This window comes from Microtus oregoni, unplaced genomic scaffold, assembly GCF_018167655.1.
Source record: "Microtus oregoni isolate MIOR12 unplaced genomic scaffold, Mior012 000013F_ref0000133, whole genome shotgun sequence".
NCBI lineage: Eukaryota > Metazoa > Chordata > Mammalia > Rodentia > Cricetidae > Microtus > Microtus oregoni.
Window position 1 is genome coordinate 47,217,843 of NW_024543072.1, and position 27,291 is coordinate 47,245,133.

General features: G+C 41.0%; 3 protein-coding genes across 9 annotated transcripts in view; 2 read left to right on the plus strand and 1 right to left on the minus strand.

Annotated features, from left to right (window-relative positions):
• Positions 1-11,321, minus strand: part of Trmt1l (tRNA methyltransferase 1 like) — a 30,039-nt gene extending 18,718 nt beyond the window's left edge. The window contains exons 1-5 of one of the 2 annotated variants that reach the window (XM_041663010.1): positions 10,774-11,321; positions 6,039-6,134; positions 4,193-4,306; positions 980-1,044; positions 451-580 (exon numbers count right to left, since the gene is read on the minus strand). In XM_041663010.1, the coding sequence (XP_041518944.1) occupies positions 451-580; positions 980-1,044; positions 4,193-4,306; positions 6,039-6,134; positions 10,774-11,005 (637 nt within the window). In that variant the 5' untranslated portion in view covers positions 11,006-11,321. The remainder of the gene's footprint in view (positions 1-450; positions 581-979; positions 1,045-4,192; positions 4,307-6,038; positions 6,135-10,773) is intronic. The other variant, XM_041663011.1, reaches the window with a different exon arrangement.
• A 119-nt stretch (positions 11,322-11,440) lies between these two features.
• The window catches only part of Swt1 (SWT1 RNA endoribonuclease homolog), a 77,515-nt gene continuing 61,664 nt past the window's right edge, over positions 11,441-27,291 (plus strand). For 3 of the 6 annotated variants that reach the window (XR_005975470.1, XM_041662959.1, XM_041662962.1), the window contains exons 1-3: positions 11,517-11,573; positions 18,184-18,282; positions 19,927-20,010. Coding sequence is in view for 4 of the 6 variants with exons in the window: in XM_041662959.1 (XP_041518893.1) it covers positions 18,229-18,282; positions 19,927-20,010 (138 nt within the window). In the remaining 2 variants the exon portion in view is untranslated. Of the gene's footprint in view, positions 11,574-13,321; positions 13,345-18,183; positions 18,283-19,926; positions 20,011-27,291 lie in introns of those variants that run through there. The other 3 variants (XM_041662960.1, XM_041662961.1, XM_041662963.1) reach the window with 3 other exon arrangements.
• On the plus strand, positions 20,086-20,606 carry LOC121455306 (ATP synthase F(0) complex subunit C1, mitochondrial-like). Its single transcript, XM_041662964.1, has one exon. The coding sequence runs from the start codon at positions 20,139-20,141 to the stop codon at positions 20,556-20,558; it is 420 nt and encodes a 139-aa protein (XP_041518898.1). The 5' UTR covers positions 20,086-20,138; the 3' UTR covers positions 20,559-20,606.

A 27,291-nucleotide genomic window follows, 5' to 3' on the forward strand; every position in this document is an offset into this window, starting at 1 on the left:
CTATAATTCTATAATTTTTCATAATAGATAATTATAAACTCTTTCATAAGTTACTTAGTTTGGCTGGGCATGTTGGTGCATGCCTTTGATCCCATCACTTGGGAGATAGGCAGGCAGATCTCTGTTTGAGGCCAGTCTAGTCTACAAGGCAAGTTTCAGGACAGCCAGGGATACACAGATAAATCCATAAATCCTGTCTTGAAAAACCGCCACATAAAAAAAAAAAGGTTCCTGGTTTATAACATTTACTAATATCTGTTGAGAATAGCTGAACATTATTGGAAACATCATAGAAAGAAAAAAATGTGAAGTTATGGATTATCTGTCAATGTCAACCAAATAATTTAGTTAAATCAGTATGTTTATATACTTAATGTCTGAAAAGAATAACTGGATCATTTTATTTTAAAGACTTAATTCTTAATAAGTTAGTGAGATTGCATAACTTACCAGCAATGTATCTGGACTTAGTTTCTCCTTTATTCACATGGCGCTTAACATGCCCTAGCATGTCAGTCCTTCTGGTGATTGTCGCTGAACAAATGATGCAATGGTAATGGGCACCCAATTTGCTGGAAACCTACCAAATGGAACATTTCATTTAAGCAGGTTGTTACTAAGACAATAAAATGTGAGTTTTAAGCTGTAATATGTTTGTGAGTACTGGACTTGGTAAGGTGACAGAAAGAGAACTGGCTCTTGGCAGTTTATTTATATACTTTATGTATGTAGGTGTTTTGTCCACTTGTACATCTGCACACCAGAAGATGGCATCCAATCCTATGGGACTACAGTCACAGATGGCTGTGAGAGACCATATGGGTACTGGGAATTGAACTTAGGAACTCTGGAAGAGCAGCCAGTGCTCTTAACCGCTCAGTCATCCCTTAAGCCCAGGCAAAGTATAGTTTCAAGAGTGGAAAAAATGTGCTTTCTTTAAAGTCAACTAATTTAAAAATAAGAGCAAGCATCTGATTACCTGTTCTCCAACAATGGTTGGTTTTATTGGCCGACAAGCTAAGTGACAGATGCACATCCTGTAGCCTAGAATGAAAAATGGCTAGCTGTGTTATTATTATTATTCATTAAACTCCTACTGGCATTCAAAGTTATAAGTATATTTTTAATTTTTAAAAAATAATTAGGATCACCCAGTGCACTGACACATGCCTTTAATCCAAACATTCAGGAAGCAGAGGCAGGTGAATTTCTGTGAGTGTGAGGCCAGCCTGATCTACATAGTGAATTCCAGGTCAGCCAGGGCTGTATAATGAAACCCTGTCTCAAAAAGAAAAAGAAAAAAGGAAGAATCATTAGGATTATTCTTCTATTTGTAACATCATAATTACTTGAACAACACTTATTTTAATAAATGAGACAGATATATGAATATAAGCAAATATAGGAGACCTGTGTTCAAATTCTAGTTCTGTCAAGATGATTTGTTCTCTGGCACTGAGATTGTTATTCTCAACCTTGAACTTCATCTTCTTTGCTTCTTTACTAAAATAACAGGTGATAATCTTGGTTTTCCTCCCACCTGTAAATGTTTGACTTTATTTCTGAATTTATTATTCTTAGTTTTTGGTGTTGATCTTTAGATTTTTTTTCATACCCTAAATATAGATATTTATTAAGCTTGGTTGGTGACTATATACTTTTTCTCTAGTACGTTTAACATCTCTCATGACTTCAATGATCTCTTATGAGAAGGAATTTCAAGTATAATGGATAATATAGTGCTAGTTACTAACTTATTCCCAACACTAAGACCCCTAATTCTAATCGCTTGTTAAGGAATTTTAATTGACTACTCCTAATTCTAATCGCTTGTTAAGGAATTTTAATTGACTACTGGTCATCTCAAAATATATTTGTCAAAATACTAGGTATTGTGTAGCATGCTTGTAAGCCCAGCACTTGGGAGGTAGAAGCCAGAGAATGATGTCATCCTCAATTACACAGCTACTTAAGGTCAGCCTGGGCTACTTGAGATCCTGTCTTTGAACAAACCACTATCCCTTTTCTTCAGTTCTTTCTTTGGGTAATTCCAGAGATAAATTTCAGGGCTTTCTACATGCTAAGGAATTACTCTACAGTTGAGTTATATTTCCATCCCTATGAATTTCCTTGAACCAGATCGCTTCAGCTTTATTTTGCTGACAGAAGGACTCTCCCAACCCAGTCACCTCCCCTCATTCTCATGCTTACATTGTTTCCCCCACTGCATATTGTTGAGGGGCCCAGAGGTTATCTATGTCGTTGAATCTCATGACTTTAAATACTGTCTAGATTCGGACATTTCCCAAATGTATATCTCTACTGCTCACTCTCACACCTTGTCTCCATCTCACTCCTGCTGATCCCTTTCTACCATCATGTCTTTTGGGGAAAAAAATTATGACCCAGTGAGTTTCATTAGTTACTTACAGGAGCGAAGGTGAGGGCTTGCTTTCAGAAGCATGGGTACCCTACTTAAGAAAATGTCTCTCCCATTCCCAGTAATCATTAACTCAGCGAGAGGATGCTGACTGGCCCACATATTCAACAATTTCTATCTCACATAATCATATACAAGTGTGTATGGATCTGCATGTATGAGAGAGAGGGTGTATGTGTATTCTATACATATGTAGGTATAAGACTGCAATGCAGAGGATTTTCTTCAGAGAAGAACTTCAGTTTTATTCAGGTGAAATATTATAAAATATATCTTACATATTGCTAATTTCATTAGTAGCGACATTGACTATTTCTTTCATCTTAGAGTCATTTTGAAGAAATAATCTCATATGAGAAAATGCCACTACTAGACTGGACTGTGGGCAAGACTGTGGAGCATTTTCTTTATTGATTAATGTGGCTCACCTTGGGTGGTGCCACCAGTGGGCTGGTGGCCCTGGGCACTATAAAAAAGCAAGCTAAAGTTGGGCAGTGGTGGCACATGCCTTTAATCCCAGCACTTGGGAGGCAGAGGCAGGCAGATCTCTGTAAGTTTGAGGCCAGCCCCTGGTCTACAGAGCAATTTCGGTTAGGGTGACATACATAGAAAATCTGTCTCTCTTAAATAAATAAATACAAGAAAATACTGGCAACCAGGCAGTGATGGTGCACACTTTTGATTCTGGCACTCAGGACGCAGAGGCAAGCAGATCTCCAAGTTTGAGGCCAGCTTGGTCCACAAACCGAGTTCCAGGACAGACTTGGTACAGGCTACACAGAGAAACCCTGTCTTATAAAAAAAGAAAAGAAAAGAAAGAAAGCAAGAAAGGAAGCTGCTGAGTAAGCCATAAAGAGCAAGCTAGTAAGCTATGCACCTTCACAGTCTCTGCTTCCGCTCCTGCCTCCAGGTTCCTGCTTTGAATTCCTGCCCGACTTCCATGGATGGTGAACTACATGCTGTTGGTCACTGTTTTATCACAGCAATAGAAACCTAACTTAGACTGTAGTTTACTGTGGAAATGAAAGTTCAAAGTTTGCTAGGCTATGTCGAACACATTCTTATTAGAGGCTGCATTAGAATGTATATGCCACAATGCAGTCAATATTCTTTTTAATTCCCAGTTTTTGTTACAAAGTACATGATGCAATGACTATCCTCACACATCTATCTACCACTGTGTTTCTACTATTGTCTACTGGTTATTTTATTGGTATGACACTCACATGAAGGATTAATATATGTATTTTAAAATGTAAAAGATACCGTACTTCACTGCCTCAGAATCTAGTCTCTTAACATGATCTTAGTTTCAACTTTATTATTTTTCTTATGAACCAACTTGTTAAAAATTTATTCCTTCAAATTACATCATTTTGTCATTATACTTAGTATATTTTTAATTATTTTCCCTTATCTATAGTAAAGCTAGTTCTGAATATCCTATATTCTATTAACATCCTGAAAATTTCAGCTACTGACTTTTTTCTTGGTACCAATTATTTTATTTTCTTGCTTTTGGCATTTACTTTGTCTTTAAAATTATATGTAAAATAGCAGCTGTTCTACATGAGGAAAAGAAACCTAATAAAACATTGTTTAACAAGCAACAGGGACCCCCACATCAGAGTTGCCCAATACATCGCAGTCACAAATGATTAGAAATGTCCACTGAACTGTCATGTGCTTAGTGTCTTTTGTTAAATACATTAAATCGTCATAATATAAAGTGAAAATACTTGAAATACTAACCTTCAAATTCAACTGAGATTTTCCAGTGTAAATTCTGAAGGTGTCGACGGAGCTTCTGACTATTATAAGCTCTGAATTTTTCCTTAGGGCACAATGGACAAGTATGACTGTTTTCTTAAAGAGAAGAAAAAGCGTAGATTATCAGCTATTAATGCCTGGATTCAGCAACAAAAGCAGCAGGGAACCTCTCCATGTACTCACCCTCCTTCTTAGACAAAGATTTTAACTGCAGGAATATATTTATTTCTGATCCTCGATGTCCTTCAGAAGAATTGTAGCATTTGAACAATGACTATTTTTTAGCCTTCAAACTCTGCTATTTGTGGCTAGCTGATGACAGCTGTTTCCAGTAGGAACAGAGAAGTTTAAAAAGTGATAAACTTTTTAAAACTAAACTTTTGCTAGGGAGTCTACCACTCTGCACCTGAGAATGGAAAACCAGCAATGTGGCATTTCTAGAAGGCAGGTGTTGGGCAGAGGTGCCTAAGCATCTGCTATGGTGCTTCCCTTACTACCCTGGCAGTAGCGAAGACAGCTAAAAGACACGGTAAGAAAAATAGAAGATAGTGCGTAATACATTGCTGTTCTGAGGCCAGGGACCTGGAAAAACCATCACATCCTGACCTTCACTGTATCACTACATTTATGTTTTCCCTTATTTATGGAGTATTCCTGAAAGATCATTAAAATATGCATTAACTTAGCAATATAGTACATTTTAAATAACAGTTCTGATAAAATGTCCAAGAATTAAAATCTCAGCCTGGCAAGTGGCTCGATAGGTAAAGGCATTTACTTGCCGCCAAGCCTGACAACCTATGTTCAATGCCCAGGACCCATATTGCCAATAAGTAGTTAAACAAATAAGAACTACAGTCTCAAATTTAAGCTTAAAACAATAAAATATACAGAAATAACAAATCAATAATGATTTTAATGCAAAAATCTTTCGCACAGAATAATGCAAGAATAAGTATAATTCATTTTTGAATATACACTGCTTATTTTAAACAAACACGAGAACTAGGCACTTAGAAGAGCAGGGCACTGGCAGACGCAATGGCTAAGCACTTAGAACAGAGAGCAGGGGCAGAGGCGATGGGTCAGTGGGCAAAGGCACTCGCCATCCAGTCTTAGAGTCTCTGGGACGCACATGAAAGGAAAGCACTGAGCTCCATATGTCACCCTGACTCCCACATGCACGCCAAGAGAGGGACAGAGAGAAAATATGAGGATGAATAGTGGGGTAGAGGCAGGAGAGTGGAGCACTGACAACATTTTAGAACTTTGTTCCAACTATATTGCCCCCACTTTGTACCAGAGAATTTTACCTGCTTTTTAATTTATTTTTATTTTATGTGTAAGTGTTTTGCCTGAATATATATGTCTGTGTATCATGGACATGCTTGGTGCCTAGAGAGGCCAGAAGAGGGCGTTGGGTACCCTGGAACTAGAATTATAAATGGTTGTGACCCACCATGCAGGTGCTGGGACTTGAACCCACATCCGCTGGAAGAGCTGCCAGTGCTCTTCATCAATGAGCCATCTCTCGAGTCCCTGCTATGCTATTTAAGGCAGTGTTTTGGGATGTCCAAAACTTGTTGCTAATTCAATTACCACCTTATAGAACTAGTACTACTGTTCTAGTTCAATAGGAATAAATTTATTCTTACAAACTGTTTTCATGAGCTGAAAGTTAAATGTTGCAGAAAGAAAAAAATAAAAAAAGACAAAACAGAACAATGAAAACAAGATATGAGACCTTGTCTCAAAAAAAAAAAAAAAAAAGAACAAAACAGAAAGTGTGTGTGTACCCCAAACATGGGTATACCTGGATCCAGATTACCTGAGTTCAACGAACTGGCAGTGTCAATGTCTCCTTCAGCCACAAAAGCTAACTTCTCCAGATCAGCAAGCCGCCTTTGAATTGAGATATGTCTCTCTGAAAAGAAATTTAAAGAGTTAGAAAATTGTTCTAGCATTTTTCCCCTGTTCCATTTTTAGTTATTCCCACCATACAGACATACACTTTTGTTTCCTATCGTATGGAGTCTAGTACCTCATGGGAACGGCTATAGTTCAGATCAGAAAATGGCAAGTGTACTTCAGAAGGCAAATGCTACGGAGAAAAACTCCAGTGTGTACCTTTCAGCTTTAGTCAAGGTAATTCCATGGAAAATGTTTCTGCCCTTGGGGCTGGAGGTGTAGCTCAGTTGGTAGAATACTTGCTTAGCATCCAGGAAGTCCTGAGTCTGAACCTTAGGACCACATAAATGGATATGGGGTGCACACCTGTAACTTTAGCACACAGAGGTGGAGGCAGGAGGCCAACCCCAAAACTAAAATTTCTACCCTGTACAAAACAGCCTGAGAACTATAATCAATGTTTTGTGTCTTCAAAGAGCTTTAATTACAGCCAAGATATTGAGATGTTAATTTTTTAACATAGTAGTTATACTTGGGAGGCAGAGGCAGGTGGATCTCTATGAGTTCGAGGCCAGCCTGGTCTATAAGAGCTAGTTCCAGGACAGGCTCCAAAGCCACAGAGAAACCCTATCTCAACAAACAAACAAACAAACAAACAAACAAACAGACAGGGTTTCCCTTGTATAGCCCTGGCTGTCCTGGAACTTGGATCTGAAGACCAGGCTGTGAATGCCTGTACCTACAAGGCCATCTCATATGCCTGAAAATTAGTTCTTAAATACAACTAACATGTGTTTCAATTCTAATGCAGTTTATATTTCCCAACCATTTTTGTCTGTTATGCACTTTCAGATTTCCTAAACATAACACATTCCTCAAGTTAAATGCTTGTAAATTGTGAGTTAAGCTTCCTAAAATATGCTGGACCATACACTTTTGTTTGGTATGTATGTGTAAGTGGTGGGGGCTGCATTCTCAAACTGTTAAATTTGCTACTGAGTAAAGTAGTAAATAATCTACAAGTGACTGGAAAGAGAAGTTGAGTCAAAAGAAGCAGGAAAGTAGAATCTGAAAGAATAAATGGGCAGGGTGAACAGAGGAGGAGCCAAAGGAGAAAAGTATAAGAGAGGAATGCACATAACTAAGTATTGCAGCTGGAATAAACAAGAAAACACTACTGTATTAGTACACGGTCTCTTGTGTTTCTCTGCGTATGCCTGGATGTCCTGGAACTTGACTCTGTAGACCTCAAGCTCAGATCTGCCTGCCCCAGCCTCCTGAGTGCTGGGATTAAAGGTGCATGCCACCACCATCCAGTTTCCTGTGATCTTGAAAAAGTGCAGAGAATAAATAACCAAAAGGAAAGAGAAAGCAAATCCAGAAAACCTGTAGCATGAATAATAAAAACCCAGAGACAGATACTGTGGTTCAAGCTGAAGATCAGAAAAGCAAAGCATCCAGTCACTAAAGAGACCTTTTACCTCTACCAAATCTTCAGACCGAAAGAGCAAGATCCTGTCTTCACGAATCCTCAGACTCCACACTCCAGTGAGTTCCTGTCTCTTCCCCTTTATGGTCCTCTCTCTACCTACCTAGTGCTGGGATTAAAAGTGTGTGACTCCCAAACACTGGGGTTAAAGGTGTTGAGTGGCCACCACCTGGGTCTGTTTCTGGATCGATGTTGTATAGCCCAGGGGAGCCTTGAACTCACAGAGATCAATCTGCCTCTGTCTCCTGGGATTAAAGTGTGTGTGTCACCACTCCCTGGCCCGTGGCTTAGTTTTGCAATCTTATCTTCAGGCAAGCTTTTATTTATTAAAATACAAATAAAATATCAGCACAAAAACCAGTGCAGATATCGTTTCAGGACTCTGGCACTGCAGAAAAGGAGACAGATAAAACTGCAATTTGTTTTTCCTAAGGACGAAGCATTCTGAATACATGGGCATTCCAAAGGAAAGGAATACTTACAGAGTGGGAACCCAAACGCACAAGGCCAGGGGATGTTACCGGACAGGTGAACATCTCCAAAGAGAAAGAGATAATGGAATAAATCTCAGGCTCAGTCAATATGCTAAATAATTTAAAGCCTCAGATATTTTAATTCAATTTTTGGTGCCACCACCTCCCTGTCTACCAGCTCCATTCTCAGTCCACTCATTCACACATGTGCATAACCTGTGTCCTTTTTTCCTTCTTTCTCATAGTAAACAATAAAAAGGCAGCAGTTGTACTTGATTCATCCTTCTGGTGGCTAAATGTCAAGCACAGAACTGGTACTAAGCAGGCACTAAGATAGTTAAGAAGTTTTTAAAAATCATTAGCCTTTTTTTAAAAAAAGTTTTTTGAGACAGGGTTTTTCTGTAGCTTTGGAGCCTGTCCTGGAACTAGCTCTTGTAGATCAGGCTGGCCTCGAACTCACAGAGATCCACCTGCCTCTGCCTCCTGAGTGCTGGGATTAAAGGCGTGCGCCACCACTGCCCGGCAACCATTACTTTTTGAAGCTAGCAGCACATTTTTATCACAACTTCTGGAATCAAACACCATCAGACATTTCTGCTCAAAAGACAATTTCCTAAACAAAAGCAGAGTGACAAATACTGTATTACTTTACTTTTTGAGATAGGGCTCAATGTATAGCTAAGACTGGAACTCACTATGCAGCACATGCTGGCTTGAAATCTATTATTCTCCTACCTCAGTCTCCCAAAGGCTGGGATTACAGGCTTGATTAACTTCACATACCAGGCCGTGCTCAAAAAGTTAAAATGAGATATAGGGGGGGAAAAAAAAGCATCCTTAGTTTTTAGAATTGATAGTAATGGTCAAAAAAGAATCCACATGTACATATAAAGGTGTGCTTAAAATGTTCTGCCAGGTAGTGCAAAACAAGAGAAAGAGCCTAAGTTAGGAGAGGCAAACTGAAAATGCTGTCCGCTACTGAAGGAAATTAAAAACCAAAAAAACTTGTCTGGAAATTCATGATAAGCCTAAAAGTATCTGTAAAATCACTTTTTGGCTCAACATGGTCGATATCATTCTGTATTTAAAGCAGTCAACTTGTTTTTTGTAACATACTAATAATCAAGAAAGCAAACCTGTTGTTAAATCAGATAAACCAAATATAGTAGAAGGTTCTTTCACAACTTCTGTTACTTTTTCCTCAATTTTCAACTCTAATTCAGAATTGCCATCTTCATCTTGCCTGGCTGCTATGACTAACTTCAAAGGATAACTAGATCAACTGAAAATACATTTTTAGATGATTAGCATGTGTTTGAAGCTTTCTTAAACAGCATATTCTTCAGGCTACACATTTATTTTAGCATTTATAATGCAAATGTTTCCAACCCTTGTCCCCTAACACTTATACACACTTTTGAGAAGATGTCTCCTTAAAGAGACCAGGTTGATCTGTAATTTGCCAGCCCTCAGCATGGGGATCTTGGGGGAGGATTGAAGAGGGGAGGGGAGAAGCAGGGAGGGGAGCAGAGAAAAATGTAGAGCTCAATAAATATCAATTAAAAAATTTAACAGCCCTCCTGCAAGGCTGTCAAATGCTAGGATTACTGGCATGCACTACCACGTGGAGCCACTATCAATGCCCCATGTCAAGGGGGTGAAGAAGGCATGCATTCCCCAAACTGCTGAACTACTTCTATTTAAACATAATCAGGAGGGCAGTAGCTACTTCCTTAAGAGTATGAAACTCTCTGTTCATCAGACTGTAAAGAGAGAAAGAAAAAGAAATAAAGGCTTTATTTTCCACTACAACCTGTGATTTCAAATGATCAGAAGCCCACTGTCTGATTTTGTTTTGCCTGTGACTAGCCTTGCAACTCTTAAATGTAGTTTTAGAACTGCAAAATAATTCTCTTAGATTATGAGTGTTCTATATACATCAAACCCCAAGTTGGCTTAGAAATCGTATATATGTATTAATTTCTCATGAGTGATAGTTTGGAAAGAGTATAAAGATCAATTTATGGACTACAAGATTTGTTGAAAGAACTTGCTGACTCTTGTGTTTCCTATATGATCCAATAAACCACTCGGAGCACATATAAACACATTCAGGGAACAGAAGTATTGACTATTAAATTTTCACGATTGTCTTCTGATGGAATGAAGAACAAAGTTAAATTGGCTTTTAGCAGGTCCGCCTCCATACAGCATATGGATTTCAAATGCTGTTGAAAAGCAAGATATTCTACAGAAAATTTAGTAAGACAAATCCACCTGAGTGTGTATGTACGTCCTGATTGAAAAATCAGTTTACAGTTTCTAAATCTTGACAGGCTCTCACCTCAGAGGCTGCCTCCGTTACTGTACCACACTTGAAAGGGGTTATTTAACTATTGTAGACTGGGTTGAGAGGGAAACTACTAGACACACTAACCGACACAGCCACTAATCTCAGTGTTTATTTTATCTGCATCACCCCTGGCCTTCGTGTATCTTTCATGATGATGTCCTCGAGGTTTACGGAGGTACCCCCTTCCTTTCTGTACTCCTTCCTGCCGCTCTCGTTCCTTCTTCTCCCGTTTCCCTAAATCTGCCTCTCCACATTAAAAACCACCCCGGAGAAGGGCCTCCCCAGCGAGGAACGGTTACTCGTTTCTCTGCGGCAGAAAGATCAGGCCGTCTACACTTACTGCTTTCAGCCTCCTCGGGGACAGAGGCTAGGGACGGGGACAAGGCCGGAGCCGGGGCCGGGGCCGGGGCAAGGGCTGGGGCTGGAGCCGAGTCCGGCGTCGGAGCCGAGTCCAGAGCCGAATCTGCGGCCGGAGCTGGGACCGGAGCCGATTCCGGGGTCGGGGTCGGGACCCTGACCTGGGCCTCCTCCTCCTCCTGGGGTGGCAGCTCCTCCTCCGCCATATTCTCCATAGCTACGGCCTCCGTGCCAGGGGTCGCGGAGGGGACTCGCGACGGAGCAGGAGAATTGACGTTAATGCCCACAGGGCTGGATCCAGGGCGGGGGAAGCAAATGGGAAGGCTGCACGGGTGCCACAGACGAACAGCTAAGCGCCAGTGACACAACCACGCCAGCCGAAAAACAGAGGGCCAGAAGCAGCGGTGCGAGCCTTCACTGGCTTCCCCTTCCCTGAGGCGTTACGACGCCACCACAGACTGCGCAGAAGCGTGTCGTGGACACTGTCCAATGAGGAGTAAGAGTTCCGTTTCCTCGGTGCCTCTGGGCTCCACTGGCCGCCACCGAACCGAGCTAAGACTACAATACCCAGGAGCATCGCGTCTCACCCCGGGCGGGGCTCGGTTCCGGTCCTCGGAGGAAGTACACAGAGATCTCCGAGAACTCTAGAATTCCCTGGATTGTTCGGCGCTTGGCTGGGTCAGAGCACAGAACTACATTTCCCAGCGTGCAGCGGGCTCGAGGAAGGCGTCTTTGGCACCCGCGGGGACTTGGGAGTCGCCGCTGCCGCCGCCTCCGCCTCTGGTAAGTTAGGGTTTTCGGGACTCACGGCTTTTCGCTGAGCCTTCCGTTCCTAGCTCCGGTACCCGGATGCCTGTCTGGCTCGGGAACTGCGGGCCGAGGTGTGGCGGGACGGCTCTGTGGGCTGGCGGGCTGTCGGCCCCGCTCTGTGGAGGGTGTGACTGGAAGCCAGGTTGCTCCAGCTGAGCTGTGGGGGATGGCGGCTTCCGAGGGGGTGGGCCTAGCTGTGCAGGGGTCGCAGTGGCGCTTTTCAGTCAGGCGCGCTGAGGAAGAGTCCTGGGTCTGCTCCCGCCCCCCATTCCCAACTTTCCTCAGGCTTCTGAGCAGACCTCTCTTTTCTCTTACTGTTTTGCCTCCTTGTTACTAGAACAAGCGCGGTGTGGTTGTGGGAGATGGTTTTGGCTGTTTGGACCTGTTTTTAGACTTTTAAAAACAGATCTGCGCATGGGACACTTAGATGCATTTTAGATTCTCCTAGGTAGGGGACCAGTGAATCCTCCGCATCCCAGATTTTATCGTTTTTATCCTGGGCTTGTTTTGCACCGAAGCATCCCTCGTTCTTTTTCCCTTTATTTCTGAGACGCACATTGGAGCAGACGGAAAAAGCAAAACAAACGAACATCAAAACAAAACCAAAAAAAATGAATTTCCTTTTTGGTTGCCCCGCTTGGGACTGTCTTGAATGTTAAAGGCAGGTATAAAACCCACACTTCCAGGGTGGTCAAGTCTTTGCTCGCTGGTCTATTTCCTATTTGGGAAAGCGTAAGAAATGACACTTGATTGTGTGACCCTGTGAAGTGCCGTCTGGAAGTTCACCTTCTCATTGCCCTTTCTAAGTAGAAAGTGTGTTTGAAGGTGTTTTTCCTTTCCCGGTTTATTGTAAACAGATTGTCCAGGAATCTTCTGCAAGTTCTAAAGTCCCTTTAAGGCTGCGAATGTGCTTACCTCAGTGGTAGAGTATTTGTTTAGCTCACAAGCTTGTAGGGCAGAGGCCTGATACTACAAGACAGCTAAAACGCTTTTTGTCAGTCTATCACCTCTTTTTGACAAGTATTCTTTTTTTTTTTAAAAAAAATATTTATTATGTATACTGTAGTCTGTCTGCATGTATGCCTACACATCGGAAGAGGGCATCAGATCTTATTAGAGATGGTGGGAATTGAACTCAGAACTTCTGGAAGAGCATTTTAACCTCTGAGCCATCCCTCCAGCCCTTGATGAGTATTCTTGTGTGTAGAGTTGACTGACTGTTTAACAGTCATTAGAAATGCGATAATGGCACCAATTACAACTTAAAGAAATGTTAACTATATCAGTGTACCATCCAAGACTTGACAGTATCTTTAATTTCCTGAACCCCCACCCCACCCCTCATTCCTGTGCTCTTGGCAGCCCTTGCGAGGTTGAGGATGAACTCCAGGACTTTGGGTACGGACAGCAAGCACTGTATCTTATCTTTAAAAGACATCCTCAGCATTCAGTTAGATTCTTAATTTGAAAGCTTGATTTAATATTTTAATATCATTTAATGCCATCTAAACAACACACTAAATTAATGGTAGCAAGGGGATTCAGTGGCACTTTCAGTTCAGAATTCCTAAGTATGAAAGAATTTTCAGTTTGAAGACTTAAGAGAGTATTCTTAAACAGTTGCATTGCCAAATAAGCTATCTTATATCTTTTTGTTTTTCTATTTTTTGAGATAGGGGTTCTCAATGTAGCCCTGGATGTCCTGGATCTTACTTTCTAGACCATGCTGACCTCGAACTCAGAGGTACGCCTATGTCTGTCTTCATTTTCCAGCTGTTCTTCCATATCTTAAAGCAATAATAAACATAACTGCCAAATGTTTTGTGGAGTTAAAAATTAAAATTAGCTTCCTGGGCAGAAGTGGCTTTGAGTATTTAGTGAGGATACAGTTCCAAGCTATCTGCTAGGTCCACTGTCATGTAAAGAGTTGACAAGGGTCAGCTTCAAAGTCACTCCCTTGTCTGAAACTTGGTTTTGGTTGCTGGGTGTGACTTTCCGTGGGCTACTTGAGTGTCATTTAGAACTTGGTGTCTAGCTTTCCCTAACATGAGTTATCAAAGACAAAAAGATAATTAAATCTTAACTGAATATTTGATACTGTAAGTACTTTAGCTTTTCAGAGATGATTATTTGATTTTATAATAATCAGTGCTGAGAACGTTGTTGCTTCACGTAAATATGTAATGGGTACCAAACAGAAATGTGTCTATGATCATTTCAAAAATTATTGGAAATTTTTTTCTAATCTCAAACCAAAATTAATTTAACTTTTTTGAAATATGAAAGAAACTGAAGTCAGCAACTCAAACAACAATTTGCATGCAAGCATTCTAAAACAATATAGTCCAAAGATGTAGTAATTGAGTGCTGTAGGAAGATATTAAAATTCTTTGTTTTCTGTAATCAAGCCATTATTAATGTGTTTCTATAAGTAAAAATTTGCATGTCTAGTAAAAACACTGCAGTTTGAGCTGGAGAGATGGCTCAGAGGTTAAGAGCATTGCCTGCTTGTCCAAAGGTCCTGAGTTCAATTCCCAACAATCATATGGTGGCTCACAACCATCTGTAATGAGGTCTGGTGCCCTCTTCTGGCCTGCAGACATACACACAGACAGAATAGTCTATACATAATAAATAAATAATTAAAATAAAAAAACTTAAAAAAACCACTGCAGTTCATGCCATACAGCAGCCATGAATATGAGCGAAGGTACTAAAGATAGCATTAGCTAGGGTTTTGTGGGTATGAAGGCATGTGCAATACAAAGTTCATTTGTATTGTGTTCAAGGCTGCAGTGATGTCACTTGATGCAGTGCTGTGAGTATAGCCAGAAACACCTAGGATTCATTACACACTACTTTCAATTAATTTTAGTCTTTGTGTGTTCAGCAACCCTTTAATGTTGCTAATATAAGATTGTAACCCATAGTTTAAGATGCTGGAATCTAGAGAACTGCTCAAACAGAAAATCCTCTTAAGTTATTTGTTTTAATTTGCATATAAAGGAATGTAAACTTTATGGCAAAATGAATTTAAAGAATGTCACAGCACACAGGGATGCTTTGCTTGTTAGTTTTAGGTCAAGTTGACATAGGGTAAAGACATATCTGGGAAGAGGGAATCTTAATTGAGAAAATATCTCCATTTTTGTTTGTTTTTTTGAGACAGGGTCTCACCTTATAGCTTTGGTTGGTCTGGAACTCATTATAAAACACTATACCCACCACCACCACCACCACTACCTCCCAAAACGAAACAAAAAGACCAGGCTGGCCTGGAACTCATGGAGATCTGCCGGTCTTTTCTTCCAGAATTCCGAGATTAAATGCATGTGCCACTTCTTTTGGTTAGGATACTTTGTTTGTTTGTTTGTTTATTGATATTTATTGAGCTCTACATTTTTCTCTGCTCCCCTCTCTGCTTCTCCCCTCCTTCCTTCAGTCCTTCCCCCAAGGTCCCCATGCTCCCAATTTACTCAGGAGATCTTGTCTTTTTCTACTTTCTACTTCCCTTGTAGATTTTCTCTATGTAAATCTCTCTTAGTGTCCACATTGTTATCTAAGTTCTCTGGGATTGTGGTTTGTAGGCTGGCTTTCTTTGCTTTGTGTTTAAAAACCACATATGTGATAATTGTCTTTCTGTGTCTGGATTACCTCACTCAAAATAATGTTTTCTAGCTTCATCAATTTTCCTGCAAAATTCAAGATGTCGGTTTTTTTCCTGCTGTGTAGTACTCCATTGTGTAAATATACCACATTTTTCTTATCCTTTCTTCAATTGAGGGGCATTTACTTTGTTTCCAGGTTCTGGAAACAAATAAAGCTGCCATGAAGATAATTGAGCACATGTCCTTGTGGCACGATTGAGTATCCTTTGGATATATACCCAAAAGTGGTATTGCTGGGTCTTGAGGAAGGCTGTTTCCTAATTTTCTGAGAAATCGCCACACTGACATCCAAAGGGGCTGTACCAGCTTGCATTCCCACCAGCAATGCAGAAGTGTTCCCTTTTCCCCACAACCTCTCCAGCATAACTTGTCATCAGTGTTTTTGATCTTGGCCATTCTTAAAGGTGTAAGATGGAATCTCAGAGTTGTTTTGACTTGCATTTCTCTGATGACTAAGGATGTTGAACATTTCCTTAAGTGTCTTTCAGCCATTTTAGATTCCACTGTTGAGAGTTCTCTGTTTAGGTCTGTATTCCATTTTTTTTATTGGATTATGTGATCTTTTGGTGTCTAATTTCTTGAGTTCTTTGTATATTTTGGAGATCAGACCTCTGATGTGTGGGGTTAGTGAAGATCTTTTCCCATTTTGTATGCTGTCGTTTTGTCTTGTTGACCATGTCCTTTGCTTTACAGAAGCTTTTCAGTTTCAGGAGGTCCCATTTATTAATTGTTTCTCTCAGTGTCTGTGTTGCTGGGATTATATTTAGGAAGTGGTTCCCTGTGCCAATGCATTCAAGTGTACTTCCCACTTTCTCTTCTATAAGCTTCAGTGTGGCTGGTTTTATGGTGAGGCCTTTGATCCATTTGTACTTGATTTTTGTGCATGATGATAGGTATGGGTCTATTTTCATTCTTCTACATGTTGATATCCAGTTATGCCAGCACCACTGGCATTGTTAAATATACTTTTTTTCCCCATTTGATATTTTTTGCTTCTTTATCAAAGATCAGGTGTTCTAAGATGTGTAGATTGATACACGGGTTTTCTATTCGGTTCCATTGGTCCTCCTCTCTGTTCTTATGCCAAGACCAGTCTGTTTTCAGTACTGTAGCTCTGTAGTAGAGTTTGAAGTCAGGGATTGTGATGCCTCCAGAAGTTCTTTTATTGTACAGGATTGTTTTGCTTTTTTTTTTTTTTTTCCAAATGAAGTTGAGTACCGGGTTAGGGTACTTTTTAAATTAGTAGTTGATGTGGGAGGGCAAAGCTATCACTTCTGGCCAGGAGGTCCTGGAGTGTATGAGGAAGCCGACTGAACTAGCCAGTAAGCAACACTCCTTCATAGCTTCTGCATAAGCTCGTGCCTCCCTTGTCCTGCCCTGACTTCCTTTATTGGTGGACTGTGTGATATGGAAGTATAAACCCTTTCCTTCCCAGCTTGTGTTTAGTCATCATCTTTATTTCTTCAGTAGAAGTCCTAACTGTGACAGATGCTTTTCCTTGGATAGTGCATTGTCTGGTGCTTTTTTTCTACTATCTCATTGGAAGAGAAGTTTCAGGTAATATTAATGTATCCAAAGCAACAACATCAAACTGAGGTGGATCAGCAAAAATGTCAAAGGCAGCCTCATACTCTGTAAGCAGTGTCTTATATTAAGAAACAATGCAGGGCTGGAGAGATGGCTCAGCAGTTAAGAGCATTGCCTGCTCGTCCAAAGGTCCTGAGTTCAATTCCCAGCAACCACATGGTGGCTCACAACCATCTGTAGTGAGGTCTGGTGCCCTCTTCTGGCCTTCAGGCATACACAGAGACAGAATATTGTATACATAATAAATAAATATTAAAGAAAAAAGAAAAAAGGCGTGCAATGGTGGTGCACGCCTTTAATCCCAGCACTCAGGAGGCAGAGGCAGGCTGATCTCTATGAGTCTGAGACCAGCCTGGTCTACAGAACTAGTTCCAGGACAAGCTCCAAAACCACAGAGAAACCCTGTCTCGAAAAACCAAAAAGAAAAAAGAAAAAAGAAAGAAACAATCCATGCTGACTTAGAATTCCTGGACTCAGTCTGGCCTCCTGCCTCAGCCTTTAAGTAGCTGAGACTACAGATATCATGGGCCACCAGGCCAGGCTCGCGAGTTTTTTGTTGTTCTTCTTTTTCTTTTTCTTTTTTTTATTGTATCGTCCATGCTACTGGAATTAAATTCTTTAGACAAGAGAGAAAAAGCATGAATTGAACTGTTACCATAGACTATCCTTGAAGGCAAACATTTTTGATACTTAGGAGATTGTTCTTAGAAGTTTGTTAACTGTTCATGTGTTAATTTTTTAAGTCTCTTCCCCACTTCATTACCTACCGGTATTTTTCTTTTATTCAAGTTCATTAGACATTTTTTAAAAAAAAGAAAGAAAAAGAGGGGGAGGAAATGACTGCTTCTAGGTACAGTGGTGGAAAAGGTTTATTGTACATATATGAGGGAAAACATAGGCAGAGACAGAGACATCTGGGAGAGTCTAGAATGACTATGACTCTGAGCCAGGATGTGTGAGGAGAGAGGGGAGGGGAGAGGAGCCACCAACCAAGAGAGATGCCTGGGCCAAAAGACTGGCAGAGCCAAATTGGCTGAGTTATGTAGGAACCAGAGACGTGTGCAGAGGAAACTGGTGAGTTTGGGGCAGGGTATGCCAGCCAGGAATTAGATATTATTTTATTTGGTTTGGTTTTTTGTTATCTGTGTAGCCTGCCACTGCCTCCCTAATGCTGGGAGATCTAATTTTATACACCTTTACCTATTTGATTTATGACTAACCAGGAATAATTGGATTACTTGGCTTATAGTCTTTGTTATATTCATATTGCCATCGCCACCTATTAACTGTTCTTCAGGCTTCACTTTCATTCTGTCCTGCCCTCACAGACTTGGTGATTTGTCCAATCTTTGACCACCATATCCCACCCCAAGATGCTTCTCTGCACTACCAGTGCCCACAAGCTTGAGACTGTTTATGACCATAAGGTATGGCTATGCTTGTCTTAACACATTTTTTTTTCTGTTGCTTTGTTCTCGTTCTCTCTCTCTCTCTCTCTGTCATTGGCTAATGGTATTGACTTGGTCTAAAGTGAGACTGAAAAAGTGAAACTGGGTTAGGAAATGAACAGAGAATCTGTGGTTTAGGAAAGAGTTGGAAATAACTCAGAATAAAAAAGTTGATACATTAAGGAGAATGAATTCACTCATTCATTTACTTAGTCATTCTTGAATATTTCTCCAGTTTTTGCTTTGTTCTTTTAGATAGAGTCTTACCCTGAAGAACTTAATATGTAGACCCATCTGGCCTAGGACTTGGAGCAATCCTCCTGCTATAGCTTCCAAAATGCTGAGATTATAGGCACATTGTATCTATTAAGCCTATTTCCCTTCCAAGTTTTTTATGCAGCACACTTTTCAAGGAACTCTAGGTCTAATAGAAAGCCAACCACATAGATTTTTATTTAGATTCTACTATATATAACTGTGCAAAGTAGTTAAAAAATTTTATTATTGTGTGTGCTTAAGTATGGGTGCTTGTCACAGTGTGTGTGTGAAGTGATAGGACAACTTTTAGGAATCACTTCTCTCCTACTGTGGGGTTGGGAGATGAAACTCAGGTCATCAGACTTGTGCAGAAAGGACTTTGTCCATTGTGCCATCTCACCAATGTCAAAGTAATTTTTATATCTACTGTACTCTTTGGCTTCTTAAAAAATGTTCTAGGGTTAGATGTGGTGGTGCACAACCTTAATCCATGCACTCAGGAGGCAGAGGCTGCTGGATCACTGAGTTTGAGGCCAGGCTGGTCTATAAGTTAGTTCTAGGACAGCCAGATCCATACAGAGAAACCGTGTCTCTAAAAACAAAATGAAAACAAAAACAAAAATGTTCAGAGATAAGTTGTTTCTATTTGCATAAGATGAAACTGGAGCTTAGAAAAACGTATGCCATTTGTTTGAAATATCACATAGTGTTGAGAAATGCAGAATTATGGTTAATATGTTTTCAGGTGTAGGTAGGGCAAAATAATCAGTCAAAATGCTAATCTGATGCTTATGGTAAAAGGCAGAGTTTCAAAGGTTTGTCTTGAGAACCATTCCTGAAAAGTTGATTGATGAAGCTGAAGGAGCAGACCTTTAGGCAAGAGAATATAAGAAAAGACACTGAGGGCAAACAACTACATCTTGAGAGTATTTAGAAATTCCTTGAAAGGGCATACCTAGAGTCAACAGCAATCTGTAATACAGAATCCTTCCCGCGGCTTTACCAAGTCTTTGGAAAACTTCTGGGTCATCTAATAGCCAGAAGGAAAATGCCTTTAGTTGTACCCTTTGGTGCCTTGAGATGTCTTTGAGCCTGTATCTCTAAAACTCTATCTAAGCCTGGCACTCCCAGTAAAATAAAAGTTCTGCTTTCTTCAATGAAAGAAACCCAGAGAGTCCCTGTGAATCTCTTTGGTCACTGATCTTTCCCAGAAACCCCCAAGTTTTAGCTTTTGCTGTGCTGGATTTGGCAAGAAAATGAAAATTGTTTTGTAAAACTCGAGTCTTATTTAACTAAGAGAAGAGTGGCTTGTGATAAACTTTTTATTGTGGAGAAAAAAAAATATGTTTTGCATGTTTCTTTTAGTTTCTCAAGATGTCTATCAAAGAATCTTGTGAGAAAGAAGAAAAGTCTCAGAAAAAACAGACTACCTCTTCAACGTTTATTGAGGTAAGAATTTTAATTTGCTGATCTAATGATACCTCTTTTTAAAAATCATGTAATGAAAAAGAAGCACCGGAGCGAGAGTGCCGTGGGCCGAGCAGGGGCTGCAGGGGAGTGGGAGTGCAGATTGAAAAATGCAGACCACCAAGGTACTGCTCGTTACTCCAGTTCTGATCCGCTCCTGTACCAGGGGTCTAATCAGGCCTGTGTCTGCCTCCCTCTTGAGTAGACCAGAGGAGGCATCTAAACAGGTTAAACAGCCTTCCTGCAGCAGCTCCCCTCTCCAGGTGGCCAGACGGGAATTCCAGACCAGTGTTGTTTCCCGGGACATTGACACAGCTGCCAAGTTTATTGGTGCTGGGGCTGCCACTGTTGGTGTGGCTGGATCCGGGGCTGGCATTGGAACAGTGTTTGGTAGCTTGATTATTGGCTATGCCAGGAACCCGTCTCTCAAGCAACAGCTCTTCTCCTCTGCCATTCTGGGCTTTGCCCTGTCTGAGGCCATGGGGCTCTTCTGTTTGATGGTCGCCTTCCTCATCCTCTTCGCCATGTGAGGCTCCATGGGGCCACCCAGCCGTCCCTGCTGCTTCGACTCCATGCTGGTCCTGGTGATGGAGTGTGCTGAGCTTTACCATTAAACAACAACGTTTCTCTAAAAAAAAAAAAAAAAAAAAAAAAAGAAAAGAAAAGAAAAAGAAGCACCTTAATTTTATAATGACATTTAAGAATTTTGTTCTGCCTATCAGTCCCAAGGGAAAGCCATTTCTTTCCATTCTTGGTGTTACTTAATTTATCACAAATATGTGAGTTATTTACTTTTATTATCCATATCACAGATAAGAAATTGAGACTTGGGGAATAGTTTTCTCTGTATATGATCCCTTCAATACCAGCAGTAGTTTCTGTGTTGCTAACTCCATCAGTTAACTCTGACAAAGTTGTCTTCCTTGACATCCCAGCAGTGTTTGCTGTAGTCAGTTATACCTTCTCCTTGAAACCCTTTTCTGATTTCACTTTTGGGGTACTTTGCTTTGTTAATTTTCCTTATTTCTTGGTGACTGTTTCTCATATTTCTTTTGCTTGTTCCACCATGTATTTTTTTTCTTGAAGCATGATCTTCAAGGCCTTATTAATGTAGCACAGTCTAGATTCAGACTTATCATCCTCCTGTCTTAGTCTTCCTAAGAGCTGGCGTTATAGGCATGTGTCACTATATATAGCTCTTATCCTTGTTCTTTCCTTCCTTCCTTCCTTCCTTCCTTCCTTCCTATTTTCCTTCCTTCCTCCCCCCCCCCCCCCTGCTCTCCTCTTTGTAGTTTTTTGAGACAAGGTGTCTCTACTTACCACCCTGGCTGTCCTGGAACTTACACCGTAGATCAGGCTGACCTTGAACCCCAAGAGATCTACCTGCTTCTTCGGATTAAAGGGGTATGCCACTACACCCAGCTTTCTTACTCATTTTCTTAAGCTATACCTTTTCAAGTACCTAAGCTCACTTTTCCTAATTTAATGAACTAGAGTTCCATTTTTTCAGTTATTGGTAGTTAGCCTGTACCTGCAGCCAGTCTATAAGTGATTTCTATCTGCTTCCCTTTTTAACATATTGACAGTCTCACTATTTCCCCCTTGCTGTTACCATGATCTAAGCAAAGAATTTGTTTTCCTTAGTTATTCCATTGATTTCTAGATCCTTCCCTGTCTCTGCCTTGCCTCCCTCATGGTTTATTCTTAACACAGTGGTGAATGTGGTCCTATTACATTAGAAGTCAGATTGTGTCACTTCTCTGCTCTGTACTTTCTTTTGGTTTTCCATGTTAACAGCCTCTTGTTGGGACTGGGAAGGCCATTCACTTTCCCCATTTCATCTTAACATTACTTTCTTCTTAATGGTGTCTTTGTTCCAGCCTCTGAGGAGCATTTCTGTCTCTGGGGTTTCTCACTTGTCAGTCAGTCATTCCCTTTAAATTGAAAATACACTGTTTTATTTTTAAAAATGATCTTTTGAAATTATGTGTGTAAGTGTGTACCTATGTGTATATCTGAACATGTACATGCAGGTGCTGAGGAATCCAGAAGAGGGCTTCAGATCCCCTAAGACTAAGTTATTTGCAGGTTGTGAATTGCCTGACGCGGGTGTCTGGAACCAAATGAGTCCACTGTAAGAGCAGTATGTATTCTGAAACTCTGAGCCATCTCTTCAGCCACGTTTCTTGTTATTTTTGATAGGGTCTTAAGTATCCAGGCCGGCCTCAAATTCTGGGGGACTAGGAATGAGTATCTGGTCATCCTGTTTCCAACTCCTGAGTACTTGGATTGCATATGTGTGCCACTGTGCATGGTATATATAGTGCTGAAGATTAAACACAGGGCCTTATGCATGCTGCATACCCAGCCCTTGTTTCTTTATTTAGGTTTCTATTCAGCTGTTAGTTTATCAATGGTATCTTGTATTTAAAATTTTAAATTGCAGATCTTCCTACTTAATACCACTTCACCTTTCTTGTCCACTTTCTTTTTTTTTTCTTTCATCCAAAGCATCCTGACACTCTTTTTATTATTGATTTTATTGAGCTATACATTTTTCTCTTCTTCCCTCCCTTCCTCTCCCCTCCCTTTCAACCCTCTCCCATGATCGCCATGCTCCCAATTTACTCAGGAGATCTTGTCTTTTTCTACTTTCCATGTAGATTAGATCCACGTATATCTTTCTTAGGGTTCTCATTGTTGTCTAGGTTCTCTGGGATTCTGAATTGTAGGCTGTTTCTTGACTTTATGTCTAAAAGCCACTTATGAGTGAGTACATGTATTATTTGTCTTTCTGGGTCTGAGTTACCTCACTCAATATGATATTTTCTAGATCCATCCATTTGCCTGCAAATTTCAAGATGTCATTATTTTTTTTTCCTGCTGTGTAGTGCTTCTTTGTGTAAATGTACCACTGTAACACCCGATTTTGTGTTACACCCTCAGTACAGTTTGCACACCACTGTACTGTATGCAAGTCGGTAACTGCTGCACAAGGACCTCTGCCCAGGCAGGTGGGAAATTACCATACCAACAATGGAGTCAATGCCCTACAGCTAATCACCAGGTGGGGCAGGGGAAGCACAGGAACAAACAGAATGCTTTGTCAGCTGACCAGAAACTGTCCTTGCACCCCAGGAACAAGAGTAGACCTGGGCCCTACAGGTCCCCCTTTTATATAAATTATGACTAGGCCTGTCTTGGGTGGCATTGGATGTCAGGCAATACCCCTTACCCATCATGGGAAAGCATCCAGGTCAAAACACATTTCCTGTCTTAGGTTGGGGCAGCCCCCCAAAAACCTTTCCCATCATTGGCTCACTAGTCATCCATCACCGAGTTCAGCCAGATTTGTGCTGAAAGATTCTCTGGGGCAGTAGCTAAGAGGACTCGCCACATGGCAACATTGACCTGAGCTTGCCTTTGGCTCTGGCATGATGAAACCATGAAGATGATGCTCCAGCATATATAAGCACTCCTAAGGAAACTGTGTGTGCTCAATCCTTAATAAGTCTGCCCAAATTGGAGCCATTTAAGTAAGGTCTCAGCACTGGTGAAAGGAACCCTGGTATAGCTAACTAATATAATCTCAAGAGCCAATTTGTAAATTGGTGCACTCCAGGGTCCATGTATAACAGCAATAAGACTTTTACTGTAATATCTAGCAGTGGTCTTTAACCACAACCAATAGCAAAATTAACTGCAATATTCATTTGTAAATTTAGATAAATTTGAATGGCCAAGGCATTTGCAACCTGCCCTGAGAAGGTATCCATTGTGCTAGCAGAAGCAACTGACTGACTAATGAAAAATCCAGCTGCTCTGGCAGCCACAGCAATGGCTGCATTATCTTGGGATGGGTTGAAAGGTAGAGGAACAATCCTTGGCACTTGGACCACCACAGCCAGCTCCTCAGGAATCCCGCAACTCTTCAGTTGACAAGCCAGAATCTTCTTGATCTCTTGAGTCTGTCCTGTCTTCAGGCTTCTGGACAGGAAAATCCACATCAGCCGCTCAGGTACCCATATTGGATTGTCAGCATCCTGTGGGAAAGCACAAACAGCCCCTCTTCCCCACACCAGTACAGGATCTGGACCATACCAGATGCCATCTGCTAGATTCTTCCATTTGACATGAGGCATCCTGGAAGAATCTGGCCGCCAGTGCCGGTCAGCAGCGGTATGAGATTGAGCATCAACAGTCAAAAAATTTAAAATGTATAAAATAAAAGACAAATGGTCTCTGGGGGTGGAACCATATTCCCCCTTTTTTGTTTTATGCAAATAGGCTTTGAGCTTACGATGCACTCGCTCCAGTATAGTTTGTCCTTGAGGATTATAAGGTATTCCCGTTTTATGAGAAATAGAGAACTCAGAGCAAAATTTAGCAAAGCCAGTGCTGGTGTAGGCTGGCCCATTATCAGTTTTTACAGTTTTTGGAACTCCCATGTAGGCAAAAGCCTGGAGACAATGACTTCTAACATCTCGTAATTTTTCTCCTGTATGAGCTGAGGCAAAAATAAGATGAGGATATGTATCCACAGTTACGTGAACATATTGCATGCACCCAAAAGAAGGAACATAGGTGACATCCATTTGCCATTAATGATTAGGAGCAAGCCCACGAGGATTAACTCCCAAATGGGAAACAGTTAAAAGTTCTGTACACAGAGAGCACTTTTTAACAATATCAGTGGCTTGCTCTCGAGATATCTTAAAATGAAACCTTAAAGACCCAGCATTGAGATGAAAACGATTATGAGCTTTATTTTGTAGCTTCATAAGATTCCTGACTCATTGCATAAATTTGGCGAGTAAGCTGATCAGCCAATGCATTCCCTTCACTCAAAGGACCAGGGAGATCAGTATGAGCCCACAAATGCCCTACGTAAATGGGAACAGATCAGGTCCAAAGCAAAGTTTGAATAGCCAATAACTGCATCTGGACTCGAGATACAGAGGCAATATAAGCTGCAGTTTCCAACGGTGCAAGAATTTTGTTTATATACTGACTGTCAGTAAAAAGGTTAAATGGAATATCAGCATATTTCTGTAAGGCCATCTGGACAACAACCAATTCAGCCACCTGAGCAGAGTTAGTATTAACAGGCTGGATATCAAAATCAGGAGGGGAGGTTACCACAGCTCTCCCCATGGAAGATCCATCAGTAAACACATTTCGTGCCCCTGCCAGAGGCTGCAAAGAAATAACTTTGGGGAAACATACCGGATGATTTTTGGAAAAGGTGACCAACTTATCAGAAGGATAATGATTATCGAGCTTGCAGGGATTGGTGCATGAAAACAAGGTCCAATCTTTAGCAAAATTTTGCAACCAAGTTATTTTTGCCTGGGTATATGGTGTAATAACCTTATCAGGTAACATTCCAAAAGTTTGTAAACTAAGTTTATACCGTTTCTGAATAACACATAGCACAGCTGATGGGTACAAGATAACAATTTTTTAGGAAGAAGTGGATGACACTATGAGTCCTGCCTCTGGCTATTCCAGGAACTTACTCTGCAGACCAGGCTGGCCTTGAACTCACAGAGTTCCCCAAGTGCTGGGATTAATGGCTTGTACCAGCACACCTGGCTTACGTCCTGGACTGATTAACCATCCCTTTATCTGCAGGGCAATTCCTTTTAATGTGTCCTGATCATCTGCATTAAAAACAACTTCTTGATTTAGCTCCACCTTGACTCTCCCTAAGGTCAGAAACAAATACCTGACCCAACACAGGAGTACCATCAATGTCTTTGCATAATCGGATAATGTCATTTAAATCTCCATTTCTATGGGGGCATAAAACTTCCTGACAAAACCGAATAACATTTTCATAGGCCAAATGTTTAATGACCAGCATAGCTGAGTCCACATCCCCAAAAATGCGACTTCCCACCTGTAGAAGGCGATCAATAAACTCAGAATAAGGTTCTGAAGATCCTTGAAGGGTCTTAGAAACTTTGTTAGGTAAAGTTTTCCAAGCTTTAACAGCTGCTGCAGCTATCTGAGCATAAATCGCAGGATCATATGCAGTCTGTGCTGCTAAGCCAGCATATTGTCCTTCACCAGTTAACATGTCAAGGTTATGCTGGGGGAAACCCGTTTCGGCATTTTTCCCTGCGGTCTTTTTGCAATTTTCCTGCATTTTACCACTCCATAACAAATAATCTCCCCCTGAAAGACAAGCCCTGCAAAGCTGCATCCAGTCACTGGGTGTAAGGTTAAGTTCTGCAAAGGATTCCAATAAAGCTACAGTGAAAGGAGCATGAGCTCCATAGCCCACACCTGCTTCTTTTAACTGCTTAATATCCTTAAAGGCCAGGGGTTATGCTGCCTGATCCTCTGTTCTTGCTGATTAATAGTTTCCACAACAGGATAAATCTGCCTCTCTCTACTTAGATTATTTAACCTGTTTTGGATCTCTTGGATTTCTCCAAGTCTATAGGGGCAGAAGCAATAGTACAAGGATTTTGCGGCAGAGGTCTCATGGAGACACCTCTGTTTGCTTCCTTCCTTTCCTCTTTTTCTAACTTCTTTTTTATCAGTGCGATCTCCTTTTCTAAAATTTCTTCTTCCTCTTCTATATCCCTTCTAATACTTCCTGTTCCTCAAAACTCTTAATAGAACTCACAGATTCTAGTTCCTGAATCTCCTCAAGGGTTTTCTTCAAACTCTCTAATTGCTCTTTTACTTTTACATCATCACTGAGAAGAGCATCTCTGACTAAATGCCATAGCGAAAATATTGCTATGGGGAATACTTCTGGCCCTCTCTCTTTCAGTGCATTTTGAAGATCAGCCTTTACCTGTTCCCAATCAGTAATATTAAAACCCCCTGAACGTAGAAACCAGGGACTAAACTCTAAAACCGTCTTAACGATCTCTTGTACTGTCTCACCTTTAATACCGGTGCCTTTTTTCTCCAAAAGAGCTAACAACTGGCCTGCCAACCGGCCCCTTAACACTGGAACAGAATTACTTGCACCCATAACCAATACACCCTCACCCCTCAATTTCTTACCTGCTGGCCAGCCTTCCTGAGGGCAACCTTTCAGGGATCCCTACTTTCTGATCTCGCAGATGGGTCTCCGACTGCAGTTGCTTATGATTATCCCAGTGCTGCCTCCAATTGTAACACCCGATTTTGTGTGACACCCTCGGTACAGTTTGCACACCACTGTACCGTATGCAAGTCGGGCAAGGGCCTGGAGATTGAAAGAACACACAAAGAGACCTGGGTCATTCGAAAGGAGATCAG

Coding starts and splice junctions, on each gene's coding strand:
- LOC121455306 (XM_041662964.1), top strand. CDS start 20,139: ATGCAGACCACCAAGGTACTGCTCGTTACTCCAGTTCTGATCCGCTCC.